General features: G+C 42.2%; 1 protein-coding gene across 6 annotated transcripts in view; it reads left to right on the top strand.

Moving 5' to 3' along the window:
* The window catches only part of LOC134227748 (uncharacterized), a 29,775-nt gene extending 13,849 nt beyond the window's left edge, over positions 1–15,926 (top strand). For 3 of the 6 annotated variants that reach the window (XM_062709413.1, XM_062709415.1, XM_062709416.1), the window contains exon 3: positions 14,423–15,926. In XM_062709413.1, the coding sequence (XP_062565397.1) occupies positions 14,423–15,773 (1,351 nt within the window). In that variant the 3' untranslated portion in view covers positions 15,774–15,926. Of the gene's footprint in view, positions 1–3,319; positions 3,534–3,560; positions 3,750–14,422 lie in introns of those variants that run through there. The other 3 variants (XM_062709412.1, XM_062709414.1, XM_062709417.1) reach the window with 3 other exon arrangements.
* The last annotated feature ends 407 nt before the right edge of the window (positions 15,927–16,333 follow it).

The raw sequence follows: 16,333 nt of genomic DNA, 5'->3' as shown, positions 1-16,333 counted from the left end.
TTCTCTATATTTACCTTGAATTTACTATAATTATTTGCTATTTCACTTTAAACTTATATTTCGGGAGCACCTACACAAACTACAGAAAATACGGGACTACCGGCTGCGTCATTGTCGTGACCCGGACGAGATTTCTAGTCTCGACCGTTCGTCGCAACAATACTCAGCAAACTGATCCGCTCTTCGCTTTTGACACGACCATTCGACATGTTTCAAAATAAGGTAGCTTGCTACCCATTCGAAAGAAGTACATACCAAAAGAGCGTATTCAAATTACAAAAATCAATATCACTATATCAATATCAAATCACTTTTTTTCGATACTTTATAGACCCGATCTTATCTACTACAGCTGCCAGGTGGAAGCAACACTTCGAGACTTTGTTAAAACGTGGAAGTGACGATGCATCGGTGAACAGAATAAATATTAGCGACGATGGACAAGCAGTGGAGTCACCTACTCTAGATGAGGTTAAAAAAGCTGTTAAAGAGCTTAAAAACAATAAGGCTGCGGGGAAGGACCAGCTCCCGGCTGAACTTCTCAAACATGGCAGTGAGCAGCTTTATGAAGTTCTACACCATATTATGTCGAAAATATGGGAAGACGAGGAATTTGTTGCTAGCTGGTTGGACGGCCTCATTTGCCCTCTCTTTAAGAAAGGGCACAGACTGGAGTGTGCCAATTCCCGAGGAATAACCCTCCTTAATTCGGCGTACAAAATTATGTCCCGTATTCTGTTCAACAGATTGAGACCGCTTGAAGAGTCTTTCGTCTGCGAATATCAAGCAGGTTTTCGTGAAGGCCGAACAATGACGGATCAAATGTTTACCCTGAGACAAATCCTTGATAAATTCTGGGAGTACAACTTGCAGACACATCATCTGTTGAATTGAATTGAAGGCGGCGTACGATTTAGTGAAACGGAATGAATTATGGCAAATTAAGGTTGAACATGGTTTTCCGGCGAAACTAATACGGCTGATTCGTATAACGTTGGACGGATCGAAATCAAGTGTAAGGGTTGCGGATGAAATATCGACGTCATTTGTTCCCTTAGATGGATTAAAGCAGGGTGGTGCACTCTCGAATCTACTGTTCAATATTGCGCTCGAGGGAGCGATTAGGAGAGCTGGTGTGCAAAGAAGCGGTACCATTATTACAAAATCGCATATGCTCCTGGGATTTGCAGATGATATCGATATTATCGGGATTGATCGCCGTGCCGTGGAAGAGGCTTTTGTGCCTTTTAAGAGGGAGACAGCGAGGATTGGACTCACGATCAATACCAGCAAAACGAAGTACATGGTGCTGGATGGTGAAAAATTTGAAGTGGTAGAAGAATTTGTGTATCTTGGAACATTAGTGACGTGCGATAATGATGTTACCCGCGAGGTGAAAAGGCATATTGCAGCTGAAAATAGGGCTTATTACGGACTTCGTAACCAGCTTAAGTCCCGTAGTCTGCAAACGAAATCAAAACTCGCGCTGTATACTACTCTGATTCTTCCGGTGGCTATAAGACATGGACGTTAAAGGAGGCTGATCGGAGAGCTCTCGGAGTGTTTGAGCGTAAGGTGCTGCGGACAATACTCGGCGGTAAACAGGAGAACGGTATCTGGCGGCGACGCATGAATCACGAGTTGTACCAGGTGTATTAAGGGCTGGATATTATTAAGTTTATACAACACGGCAGACTACGATGGGCTGGTCACATTGTTCGTATGCCGGAAGAACGTCAAGATAATATTTAGTAGAGAACCAGGAAGAGGCCGCATGCTTCGTAGAAGGCCGCGTACACGATGGATTTTTGCAGTTGAAGAGGACCTGAGAGCGCTCAATGTTCAGGGCGACTGGAAGCGATTGGCCCAGGATCGAGTCCAGGATCGAGTCCAGTGGAGAAGGATACTCCATTCGGCGAGGTTCATCGGAGAGTTGTAGCCCATCAAGTATCAAGTATGTAGCAATCATCGGCTGGTAAACAAACACACTTCGATACTGTGGGCTACAACAGAAAGCACGTGCTTGAGAAAAGAGAATATGGATGAGTGTGATTGATCCGCAATTGCCTTAGGTGGTTGGACCGGATTTATCACATTACCACTAAGATAACTTAATGAGGTGGTAAAATGTTCGAGAATTTTTGAAAAGAAGCTCAAAATAGAGAAAATATATGAAGGGGCTATAGCCCCGCCATATAACCCCCCGTCGGGTGTCGGGGCAAGTAAGGCCAATGCTGCATATGTCTCCGTGCAATATATGTGCAGTGGTAATGATACCATTCTTCACATCGTGGACAGCATACCATATTGACCAATATGTTGGACAATCCGCAAACCTTACCGTCATTTTTGCCCCCGCAGCTGCATCCTTTTTAAGAGAGTTCTTCACGCTTTGTTGGGTAGGATTCTTAAAACTATCTCAGTTTAGACAAAACGAGTACTCAAAGAATCTGGTCCTCGACTGTAAACAAATTTTTATTTAATAGCATTTCAAGATTCTGCAGCATAATATGACATAATGTACATAAAGTACATATGTGCCATTAACCAATTTGTGATATACGTGTGATTCAACGCCATTTAAACAACCTATTTAGAACACTTCGCATCGACGTCAGTTCAAGTGTGTAGAATCTAAACGGAAGCCTTCTCATTTTCATTCCACCATTAGTTTGGAGTCGCTAACAGTCCTTATCAGGCCTCGTATTTCTAAGTAATAAGGCCATTATTTTTGTTTGTTTTGGTTTTGTTTTTGTAGTGGCGGATTTCATTTTGTTAGTCGCGAATTGCGACCTACTTAGGCTTTCCATGTCTGCCGTATTCTAACAGTATTATCATGTGCATTCCATAACTCTTCAAAAAGTAAAAATTAAGACACGTTTATGGGATTATCTCGTTCAAAAGTAATTTCTACGAAGTAGTGCGTATAGTGTGACAGTTCTGCGCTATGCATTAGGTTTGCTACGCAAGAGAACACACCTGAGCGCATTGCTTCGGAACTAATTGTCCACTCCTCGACTGCGTTCCATTAGAACATTTTTGCTTTATGCTGCGTTGCTATACATGATGTATAGAACAAGACTTAGTGAGGTTTCCAATTCGGGTTCTACTGGATGGTGGGGCGGTCGGAATCACGCTACTGGAAAGCTTTAGCACGCGGTAATCACAGGCGAGCGGTGTGCGGTGAGTTGGTTCTGTCTAATTTAAATTGAATCACATACATCAGAGCAGAAAAAAGAGGAACAACTCTTTTGTGTGTCTGGGAAATAATTCACCCGTGTGCCATCCATATCGGTTGCGGACGCTTTTCATTTAGTTTTTGCAGATTTTCCTCTGGCGGCAGTTCTGGTGTGACATGATGATCGACACAGAATTGGCAGAATGGAGCGCGGTTTAGTTGGGTTTGGCGTTCGGTTCGAGTTGGATGTTTTGCGGTTTACTGGGTTGTTTCGGTACGTTTTTTTGTCGTGTGGGGGACTGTTTGGTAATGCGACCTAAAGGTGAAAGTTGCAGAATAGCATGTGGATTGAAAAGTGAGGGAATTCCGTAGTTTGCTTGAGCAACTTGGTTCAAATGATGTGGTGCTACGATATGTTTCTCTGCTACTGGATGAAGACGAAGAACATTACATCTGTTGAACACGTGAAATGTTCAAAAAATGAGAATGTCGGATTGAAAATTGTTTTCTACAGTTTTTGAGTGAAGAGCGGCAAATAGTGTTAATGTACAATACAATGGATAAGTGAAACGTACTCATGTGATAACTTGCTGTTTACATTTTCAAATTTGCTAATCTAGACGTTGATTAATGTGTTTTCGATACTTATGTATGTGTTAATGTTAAACTTTTTGTAATATATGGGAAATTCCTCAGCGGTGCCTTGGGGGCCATAATGTACTGTTTGTAGGCTGATTATTATAATTATCAAACTATGAACGAGTTGTCTTGTGCAGTACGTAAAAGTTGCCTTCATTCTGCTAGATCCATAGATTCAAAATCATCTTCCATCAGATGATCTTTGCTCGTTATGCACGTCACCATCTTGTACATTTTGTCGTAGATTTTTGAAATTTTGACCAACAATCTCGCAACGTGCCCGGCCCACCGCAGCCTTCCGATTCAGGCATGTAACATGTGTGTGTTTGTGTGCATGCGGACTTCGGTGGGCCAGTGAAAATGTTTCTCGATAGCGATCCGGCGGGTACTAGAAGACAAAGTGCGCAGCAAGATGGATCGTGCGTGGCTGCCAAGAAGTCCCCTGATTTTCTGCGAGTGTTAATGAATTGGTGTTTTTTTCTCATTAGATTCTGGCAAAGCTTTAAAAAATCTACTAAACAATGCATTGAATTTATTTTGGATACCATAGGCCCAATAGCATAGCCAGATGAAGTAGTAGTTCGAGTTAATTAGTAAAAGCATATCGTCCAGCCTAAACTGGGGCGCTTTGATCAGTGGAACATATTTTCGAAAAACGGAACATTTTTGAAGATGGAAGCAATTTTGTATCATACTAGCAGAACGTACTCGGGTTTTTACGTTTATTGTTCGAAATGTCATTTTCTGCGTTGATTGCAACGCCGCACACTAGATCATTTTTTTACGAGATCGTATTGGGTTTTCTGACTACTCTACGGAGTGAATCAATCTCGCACAATACAAGTTCTATTAATTTCCTAAATCAACAATCGTTTATATCTCTAACAGAACTGACCAGATATTCACGATATTTTTTCATAGTAATTACTCCTTCTTTTAAACTTACTCATACAACTTTAATTGATGAGATGAGTGTATTACCTCTGCTTAAATTTAAATTCATTTCACAAATTCCTTTGGAATACACCCACCCACTGCTATCGACTTGTTCTTGATCAACCTTTTGTCCTTTCGATCTTCTGTTCCTTTCGACGTTTTATCTTTCCGATTTTTTGTCCTTTCGACCGTCTTTTCGACCTTTTGTCTTTCCATAGATTCAAGTTTGTAGTACCTACCTGGACACCTGGTTCGCTACAGTGTCGCTATACCTATGCCTGGCGTATTGTAGAGCTCCATAATCGTCGGTCTTTGGCGATATTCCTCTAGTTTCCCCAAACGTTTAGGGTCCCCGGGGCCGATTCCACCGTGTGCAGCCAACGTGTTCGTGGCCTTCCACGAAGTCGCCGTCCTCTATCTGGTTCTCTGTTGAATATTACTTTCGCTATTCTTTCTTCCGACATTCGCACTAAGTGGCCAGCCCACTGAAGTCTACCGTATTTTATACAGCTCATGATTCACGCGTCTTTGCCACATACCATTTTTTGGTTTCCCTCCGAGTATTGTTCGCAGCATTTTTCGCACGAGAACCCCAAAAGCAATCCGGTCCGTCTCTTTTAACGTTCATGCTTCATGTCCATAAAGGGCAACTGGTAGAATCAGTGGCGTTCCTCTGCATGCCAGATCTTCTAATCGCACCTTCGAGTGCAATTTTGAACAATTAATTCGAAAGTGCATCTTTCTACTTCAATCCGTCTTAGGTCAGGTCACAAACGAAGTTGACACTTCGTCTGCAATCCGAATAAGGTACACTGGGGGAAGTGGAAAAAGGGGGTAAGTGTAAAAATCGACCCGAAAAATTGTAATTGTACATTACAGACGTTCGTAGACGTTCGATAACTGCAAGTCGTTTAACTGCAATGCTTTTTAACTGCAATTCGATAGTTGCAACAGTTTTGCAGTTATCGGACCGATAAACTTCAAACTGATGTCAAACTCAATGACAGCTGCATTACGCTGCACTTTTATTGCATCTGACGTCGATTGACAACCGTTTGACGTCTAGAATGCGTTGCAGTTATCGAACGGCATTCGTTAACTGAAAAGTAAACATTTTGCAATTAATTGCATATTATTCGGCAACTCGGCCGTACGAAAACCATTTTTTTGTTAAATATCTTGGCTGTGCATATGCACAGCATATGTTTCGAAATGGACAAATTGATATGAAATTTGCGAAAAAGAATCTACGTGTCTTGGAGGGACTCGAACCCTCAACCTCCTACTCTCTAGATAGGCGTGATAACCCCTACACAACAAGACCACTTAAAGGTCACGTTTGCGGAAAAGCCATCAGAATCCGAGTACCAACCTCCACCGCGGTTAGCTCTCTTTTTTGCAAATTGAATATCTTTCGGATGCTTGATTTGCCCAATCTCCACATTTGCTTTACTGTTGTATATCCACAGCCAAGCGGGTGCACATTGTTTATTAAACGAGAGGATCGCACTCCATGCCCCCCAGCAACGGACTGGGCGGGACGGTATAGAATGCGAATTCAATCGCACTCTGCTGTGCCAAAGGCTTGCTTGGCTAAAGCATTTGATGAGTTTGATTGCCTTACGTGTGTGGTCGCGTGTACTCAGATGACTAATGACGGTGAAAGACCGACACTTGATTACAATTAATTGCATATTAATGTTTGAGAAGCTCGTGTTTGAGAAGCTCGACCGGGAGCACGTCTTTCCTAGCAGCTTCACTGTTTTTCAGCACACTTAGAGCCTGCTTAACCTCGTCCAGCGTTGGTGGTTCCACAGCTTGACTGTCGCCGACTATGTTCATCCTGCTCATTAATACACCTTTATTTATATATTCATCTCACTGTTCAACAAATCGTCGAAATGCCCCTTCCATTTGGTCTTGTCTGTCAGCAAATTGCCCTCTCGGTCATTGCACATGGCGGGCACTGGCGCAGTCTTATGCTACGCGCCATGGACAGTTGCGTAAAACCTCCGCATATCGTTTTTATCCATGTTCTCCTGCGCTTCAGCTATCACACTCTCTTCATATTGCCGTTTTTCTGCGATGGATTCGTTTTTCTTCTGCCGTTACAACACTGTACTGATTTCTGTTGGAACGGGTACGAGCCACTAGCATTCGCCTCCTAGCAGCATTTTTCTTGTCCGTCACTCGCTGGTACTCCTCGTCAAACCAACCATTTTGTTGGCGTCGCTGTGCAGTGCCTAACACTTCCTGCGCTGTTGTAGTCACAGCTTCGTGGATATTTTCCCACAATCTGTTGCCGTCGTCAGATCCGGTGGCATCTCATTTCCGCTCGTCCTACTTCTGGTGGTGCTGTTCAGCAACTCCTTCAACTGACAAACGTTGGATGAAACGCATCGTTCTGTTGTTTCGTGATCCAAGGTAGTGATCCGAGTCAATGTTCGGGCCTCTGAAGGACCTCACATTTATATCATCCGAGAAATGACGTCCGTCGATCCCCACGTGGTATATCTGTGAACAAGTGTCTCAATTCGGATGTTGTCAGGTTGTTAGAGATACTTATTGCTGGGGACTTTTGTCTGCCCTTTAGCGACCTCAGGGTCGTTTTCTGGTAGCTCTTTGGGAGAAATTGGAGGGAGGGCGGAAATACTTCCCTTAAATTTAACCGGCAAGGTGAACCAAACGATATGGAAATAGATTTGATATAAAAACAGGTGCAATCAATGAAGATAAGCGATAGAACATTTGATTAAAAAACAGGGCATAACTTCTAAATGGACAAGACTAAAGCAATTTAAAATATAGTTCAATGATTCATTTTAATTTTCAAATAAACATTGTGCACGCACAAAGGAGAGGTATAGGATACATGAGTACACACCTTTAAACATTTCCATCGCCGTGCGAGGCACCCTTGGCCGAATAACGGACACCCTGACGGCCGGGACTAGCGTCGGCTGGAGTCGGTTTCTGACGTTTCATTCTGCAACTTTCTTCAGGCTTGGGTCGAGTAGCGTTCGTCCGGACTTCGTGGACCGTATGTCTGTCAGCCTCGCCGTCGATCAGTCGATCTGTAGACCGAAACCCTTCCGGTATTGAACAGGTCTTGCGAGCGTCACAGGGAAGTCACGAAATTGCACAGCAGCGTCGACGCGTCTCGTGCAAACGGGAATCCGGTAGCCCACGGAACTGGAAATATCCGGCGTCTTCACCAACCCGAAATCACTGTTAGCGTTCGCCTTCGAGGGATCTGGCTGAGTCGCGAGCCAACAAGAGGGGAGCGGAACCGAGGGCTCTTATTGTCACCACACTTGACTCACGGAACCGCACAAAAATGCTGAGATTCCTTCCGTTGGATCGTCTTCGAGGCCGGGACACACTTCCACTTCTTCGATCGGCCGGTGTAATTTGGCGCTCCGAAGCCACGCGTTCACACTCCCGAAACAAAATGGATACTTTAACTGGTCCCTCCAAGAGAGCTCGTCGACTCGTTGTCCGGTAGTTTTTACCGTTCGTCCGTGATGGTGGTGGTGGTCGACGATCAGTGATGCAGTGGTAGTGAACTGTCGCGTTGACAGTCGATGTCAACGGTGCGTTACGGGAGTGTTTCAGGATGGGTGTAGGGATGTGCAGGATGATTTCCGTATTTCAATATTCGATGTTTTAGTGTTCAGTTTTATTTTAATTCAATTCCGTTACTTTTAAGTTCATTCCTAGTAATATAATTTTAGAGCAATAATAACTAGTAGTTTATGTAAAAAGTAAGTAAGGTTTTATGAATAATTTATTATGTATAGTAAATTTAGGTAAATTTCCAATGTAAGCAATTTGGCAGGTTACAAGGTGTGTCTACGAATGAAGGCTTTCCGTACCAATGACAGGGCGATAGAAACTTTCTCTTCCGATCTGCGCATATCGTGTGTTGGGCACTCTCCGTAGGCCTTATCAAGGCTCTCATAGAACTCATCTTTCACGTCATCAGGCTTATCGTTCGTTGGGGCATAGATACTGATCAGGCTGTAATTGAAGAATTTGCCCTTCATTCTCATCACGCAAAAGTGGTCGCTTATCGGCTTCCACCGAATAACACGTTTCGTCTGCTTGCCGATCACCATGAAGCTAACTCCACGTTCTGAGTTGTCACCGGCGCTATAGTAGATGTGGTACTTGAATGAGGTGTAAACTATGGGATCCACCGCCTGGAATTCACGTCTCCATATTTCATGGATTGCTACCACACTCACGCCAGGAGCCCGAGACGTGCAAATCATTCACTGTTCTCAGGTTTCAAGATCCGACTTTCCAATCATTGTTCTTTATTCGTTGCCGGGTCTGTTGTCGTTGAATCAATCCGTTTGCTCTACTTTTGCCTTTCTTGGTAAATTGTTTGAATAAATCCTAACGTGTAAATTTATGACAAATGTTCAGCTTCTGATTTTTAAGAATTTAACGGTAAATCGCCCATTGACAATCATATTACTCTAATGTCCAGGGAGAAAGGAGGAATAATAATATTATAAATTAGCAATGATTTGTAATAAACGCAAGAATTTTGTAGAACAATGACTTTTAGGGGAAACAGTGTTAAGATCTGCAGAATATAGAACTGAGCGGTTTTTGACAGTTGACTGTTATAAAAAATGAATATCTATGACAGGTCACTCACTCTTGATAACGTAGAATATCGAGGTTTCGATAATCAAAAAGCTGGTGTGAAACTTAGTCGAGTCAAGTACGAGATACTGAAAGCCTCTACTGTTGAGGTAGAAATACGTTTCTGTCAAAGGTACAATCAAATTTTGGGTGCCTTCCTTAGCCGTATGGTGAGATGCGCAGCTACAAAGCAAGACTGAAGGTGGCGTGGATCGACTCCCGGTCCGGTCTAGGAAATTTTCGGGATGGAAACTTTCTCGACTTTCCTGGGTATAAAAGTAACATCGTGTTAGCATCATGATATACGAATGCATTTTTTTTATTAATGTGTATGTTGTTACATTTAAATAAATTGATAATATGCAATTTTCTAACTGAAAATTCGTTCAAGAGCTAAAGGAATTCTTTTTAGAATTCGGTTTGAACGAGAGCCATGAAAGGAAAAGGAATAATTTCGTTCGGAAATCCAAAGACCGGAACGGACTTCTTTTGGGTTTACGAATGGAGAATCTTTGGTCTTCCATTGTTTTGTTCAACCGAACGTAACTCTTTTAGGGTATGTCTCATTTGGAGAATTAAACTTAAAAGTGACAGTTCGAAAATTAAAAAATCACCCCGTTATAAGAATGGCTGGTGCTACCCAGCAATTCCAATAGGACATCGATGGAAAATGATTCGATATCTGTCAAAAGTAATCTTGCTCTGCGAGCAGGGTTATTTGATAATTATTGAAATGTCACTTTTAAGTTGAATTTCAGTTTAATTATCCAATTGAGACAGACCGTTAGGCTTTGGTCCGATTAGAGTTTCCATTTCCCGGCCATTTTCGTTGTCCCGGGATTCGGGATGAACTTGTACGAATATCCCGGGAAATCCCGGGATCCCGGGATTTTTTGATGTTTCCTTAGAAAACTTATTTTTTGGTTTAAAAACGATTTTATTCAATGTTCAGGGGTAAAGTTCATATTTTTGAAAGGTCAGATAATACAGATTTCAAATTGGAACTCTATTTTAATTCTAATTTGAATCGATTCTGGCGGTTGAAGTCGGCTTGACTGTTTGCTTTGTTTTGAATATGCATTGGGTTTAGACAGTTGCTGGGATTGCAATCAATACCCTAGTGACGAAAGATGGAAGATGCGCAGTAGAATCGTACTGGGCTCATAACCTATCGGAGATATGGGAACCCCCTCACAAAGAAAACACAATACTAGAGTATCTTCGAACCCATGGCAGGCTACTAATTGATACCTTTGCCAAGAGCTGCAGCTCTTCCTAATCTTGACCAGATCGCTCCTAATCTTGATGTAATTCGTTAATTTATCGTTATCGCCGATAAAGTTAATTGTGTTCAACGTAATCGCTTGCTGCGATGAAGATGAATCAACTCAATTATTATCGGAGTTCGATAATGTAACGTAAGTTAACTCGATAATTCAACGATAATGGGGTTAATAGATTACGCGATTAAAGTTGGTATATAATTTTGACAGAAGCCGAGAATTGGACAAATTGATTGGAGCCTGTTGACCAGAGTTGATTTTGATCGAAGCGATACACCAAAAAAATAAGGCAGAGCATCGGGATCGGACCACTTGTACTTGTGCATGTGCTGGAAAGTTTGTTGTACGGACGTCGATTGGAAGGACATGAATTGGATCAAGAATTGTTTTGGAGGCAAGAAGCTCAGGAAGACTGACTCAATGTTGGGCGGCGCGAGGAGATTAGCAAGGCGAATATCAGCTAGTGTACACAACAACATAACCTCGCTGTAGACGGGAGATGGGTAGGAAGCAGGCGCCAAGTAGAGAGCTGTAGCTGCTGGAAAAAGTATCAGTCAGTAGCCCTCCATTGAGTGGTATAGGGAATCTAATATTTTTTGTGAAGGTGTTCTATTAACTATCTCCGATATTTTCATGCCTATTCCTCTCTTACTAATTTAATAGTAAGATGATATCGATTGTGCATCACAAAGAACCTAGGCTCCGTATACATGCCTGAACCTACCAAATAAACGAACTTGGAAAAAAAAAATTCATGTCTGATGGGAGGTTTTTATGATATGACTTTATCACCTAAGTTGAGTTTTGCGTACAAAACTATTTGTTTTGTATGAAGAAAAACACACTGCGAACCGGAAACGAAACAGTATTTTTTTGTCCCGAGTATCCCGGGGTTTTCGGGATTTAAAAAATAATATCCCGGGAATGGGGAAATCCCGAATTTTCCTAAATCCCGGGATTTTTTGTCCCGGGATGTCCCGGGATGGAAACTCTAGGTCCGATTCGTGAATTAAAATCGAATTAAACTTAAAAGTGACAGTTTGGAAATTATGAAATCCCCCGCTCATAAGAATGGCTTGTGCTACCCAGCAAGACCAGCACAACATCTATCAAAAATGATTCAATATCTGTCAAAAGTAATCTTACTCTGCGAGCAGGGGCTATTTGGAAATTTTTGAACTGTCACTTTTAAGTTTAATTCGATTTTGATTCACGAATCGGACCAAAGCCTTAGGCTTCAAACCTAATTCTTTTGCGTTGCGAATCTCAAAAAGGACATACTTTCATACGTATTCCTTTGGTACAGAAGCATAAAAAAGATTCCATTCAGAAGCACAGATGGCTGCACTCGGAACACCAAAAAAAATTCCTCTCGAAAGTCTAAAACGACTACATTAGAAAGTCCAAAATAATTTCGTTCGGGAGCCCAACAAGATTCTGTTCGGAACCCCAAACGAATTCTGTTTTGGAAACTGAAAGGATTTCCGTTTAGAAGCATAGAAGGATTATATTTGGAATCCCCTGTCCAGAAGCAGAAACGGATCTGCATCCCCGAATCGAAAGACCAAATGAATTCCTTTCGAAAGTCCAAAAGAATTTCGTTCAGAGGTTCAAAAGAATGCTGTTTGTAAACCCAGAAGGATTACATTTGGAAGTTCACCTAATTCTTTGCAAAAATTCATACGAACGGAGATCTTTTGAACTTCCCAACGCAATTCCTTCTGGACTTTCGAACGGAATAATTTGGGGCTTCTTTCCAACGCAATTCTTTTGGGATTTTTTACGGAATTATTTCGGACTTCTGAATGGAATTATTTTAGGATTCGGAATGGAATCTTTGTGGGCTTTCGACAGAAACCAAAGATAGATTTCTTTTTGAATTCTAGAAGAATTCTGTGTGGATTTAAAAAAAATCCGTTCAGAAGCCTAAAAGTCTCCGCCCAAAGTCCAAAATAATTGCAATAGGAAGTCTTATAGAATTCCGTACGCATGGAAAGCCCAACAGTAAATATATTCTGTTTTTAAGCCTAAAGTTTTCGAAAACAACAGATGTCTGTAAAAGCCTGTTACTTCAATCAAAAGTCTGTTTAATGTCTGTAATCTATATGGTGTCTGTATGCAAGACCAAATGTCTGTATAAATACTCTGTATGTCTGACATCGGTAGGGGGAAGGGTCATTTGGCCGAAACCCATTCGGTCGAAAGCCATTTGGTCGAATGCCACTAGGCTGAAAGTTGTTTGGCCGAACAGACCATTAGGCCGAAAGTCATTTGGCCAAATGGGTCATTTGGCCGAAAGGGTCGTTTGGCCGAAAGGGTTATTTGGCCGAAAGGGTAATTTGGCCCGAAAAGTCATTTGACCAAGGGTCATTTTGCCGAAAGGGCCGTTTGACCGAAAGGGTCATTTGGCCAAAAGGGTCGTTTGGCCAAAAGAGTATTTCGCCGAATAGGTCATATGAATAGTGAAAAATTATGAGTAAGATGAGAGACGTTTCATTTCTCTTTCCCCATTTCTCACTTCTCACTGTAAAAAGCGCGAAGTGAGTAGTGGGACTTTTTACAGTGAGAAGTGATAAATGAGGACTGGTAAGTTAGACGTCTCAATTCTTGCGATTTGTAGCAAACTATCTGGAACATGTCCAATCTATTTGGTAGTTTGAACCTTTTACGAACCAGATTTGGGAGGGATGTTTGCGGTTCCTTAGATTTCCGTGTACTTCTAATAATTTATTCAAACGAGCTATATTTATCTAATGTATTCTTCTAAGATTTTTAATTACCGACATTTGCAGATTCCTACAACTTTAGACATCTTTGAGCGATTTCGGGATCATGAGTTGCTTTCTATGATCCCAGAAACCTCTATGATTATTGTCTAAACTTAACATTAAAATTCCCTTTTGCTAACACACAGATTCCTGCCAGCTTAGGACTTAATATGTACTTACCATAATCATGGGTAGGACAATGCTTTGAATGTCCCACCCAGGAATATTCATGCGTAGGACCACATAAGCGAGCGATATGTTCAGGAATATGTTTGCTGACAGTCTGGGACATCGAGAAAAGCAAAACAAAAAAATGGATCTCAGCAAATCATTAAGAGTGTGCTGAAGATGCTGGGTTCGATTCCCGGTAGCTGTTTTTTCTCTCAATTCTGCTGCTCCTTTTAACATTATTCGAGACTGCAGATTTCATCGCTTCATGTTCTGAGAAGACAGATCCATAAATTGAACTGCGTTATGTTAGCTCTTGTGACGAATGTCGAAATCGATTGCTATGGATTTGAATAAGATTAATTCGTGACCGCTTGAACAAGAACAGTCGTTGATTTCATTCATAGGGTGACGCAAGTTTCCTATATATATAGAGAGATAATGAAAAACTGCATAACAATACCACTTATGGTATTGACCTTGACGCCAACATTCATCTCGGTAACAACGAAAAGTTTATCCACATCTCCAATGAATAGCGCAGGTGACAAAGAGGGCACTCAATGGGAATGACCAGTAGCAGTGCGATGCTTTGTTTTCGGTTCTCTATTTAGAGCTTTTCCGGTTGGCTATTGATTGAATTACTTTTTTGTGGTGATACAGCAGAACCAAATGTGCAATCTGATCTACCTTGTGGCTTGATCATTTCAATCTTCTCAACATTGTACATACATAGTTGATTGATATAACTTGATTAGATTTATAATGCTTTCATCTCCGTTTTATTTTGGCAGATCGGTGAACGGAATGGCGCACCTGTGGAATGCGTCAACGACCACATTGGTTATGCTGGTTGTGGCAGCCTGTGTGGTGAATTCAATGCACATTCCAGAAGATATGGAGATTTTGGATGGCTATAACATGGAATCAGCGGGAACTGAAATTAACCCAGAGGAGGATTTTTACGAACAGCGGAGTTTATTGGAACCATTATACTATCGAGCAATTCGGGACAAGCGAGAAATTCCCTATCGCGTGTTGGAGTCTCCAGGTTTGAGAAGCCACTTCCGACCTCAGACGGATGATCAAGATCTACACCATCGTCGAAATCGTTTGGTACACAAAAGACAGCGGAGAAGTACTACGAGTGGAAGTGACGACGCAACGGAAGAAACAAAACCTACTGAAGAACTTCCAATTCCAGAACATCAAAGAATGGATGAACGCACCATGGAGTCGTGGGCGAAAACTCCTTATCAGGTGAAGAAACCAGCTAAAGAGGAAGAAATAGATTCTGAAGCGGAAGCTTCTATGATGAGCGAGGGAATCAAAGCGAGAGCTCCTCGGGTCAACTTCGTCACGCAGAAGAAGTTTAGCTCTGATCAATCGGAGGCTCGCGAAGACAAGGAGAAGATTATCCCAGAGCTGTATAGGAAACCGCTAGCCAGATTATTCTACGAATATCCAGCGGTGCCAAGGGCATACGACTCATATTCCGCCCATTCGCAGTCCCCAATGTATCCCAAAATCTATAACAAATACGATGAGTACCATCGGGATATGATGGATCGGATGCACCCGCCAGCGCCGCACCGGTTCGACATGTACTACCAGCGTCGATACGATAACGACTACGACAGCTACTTCCCAAGATACTCATTTCCCAGCTACTATTACTATCCGGACAAACGGTTTGACGTCCCGTCCTACTATCGTGACCGGAACTACCTACTCACAAACGATGTCATGGATCAACCGGTCATCCCACCCTCAACCTACATCCCGTCGAGAAACCGCCGCATCATCTACTACGCAACACTACCCGAAGTCGTCCGGACACCCCCGAACGTAGACTTGCGCTATCGCAACTACAACAAGTACCCGAATCGGTACGATCCGTTTTACCCCACGAAGGCCCCCTACAAAGTGTCCACGGAGCGTAATCCGACTGGGGATCGGAAGGACGACAAATACGTCAGTTCGACGCCCATCAAGATCGTTCGGGATCTGGAGGCGCAACAGGAGACGCCCGGATCGAACAATTCGGCTGGACGGCGAGAATACTCGGTCAATGTTGGCGGTGGATCCCGGAATAATAACTACCACAATGATGGGGATCGGTCGTACTACGGAAGGCATCATTGAGGGAAGGAAGTGCGGATGTAGATTATTTTCATTACTTTGTAGCTTTTATTTAGAACTGTGTAGATCCAATAATAGTAGACAAAAAGTTTATGATGTGATGACATTTTTTTAAAATAAAGATTTAGGTTTATTTCTCTTGTTGAAATGATGACAGATGTATTGAAATATGTAGGGGAATTGTTCCATCTTACAGTATCAAATTCATCTCATCTCGTAACAAAGAGATAAAGTACCAACGTTTCTTTTTCTAACATGCATGCTCATTGCTCAGTGCTTAAAAAGGGGCAATGAGATAAAGAATAGGGACAGTAACCCTGCTACACAATTATATCTATTTTCTCAAAATATGATCTCAGTACCTGTCATAAAACGAGTTGAGAACTATAGGGCACTGCACGGACTGCTTTGTCTCTTTCTCGCTGCAAAGAAATTAGAAAACAACAAGGCCAGTAAACGTCAAAATTTATGAAGAACGAAAGAGAAAGAGATGTTTCCGTGCAGTGCCCTATTCCACGTTTTAGTTAAGAACACGTTTTGACGTAGGACTTACGTCTCTCTTT

The sequence above is a fragment of the Armigeres subalbatus genome, chromosome 3 (genome assembly GCF_024139115.2).
Source record: "Armigeres subalbatus isolate Guangzhou_Male chromosome 3, GZ_Asu_2, whole genome shotgun sequence".
Lineage (NCBI taxonomy): Eukaryota > Metazoa > Arthropoda > Insecta > Diptera > Culicidae > Armigeres > Armigeres subalbatus.
Note: the sequence above shows the minus strand (reverse complement) of the source record. Positions and strands in the feature narration are given on the sequence as shown.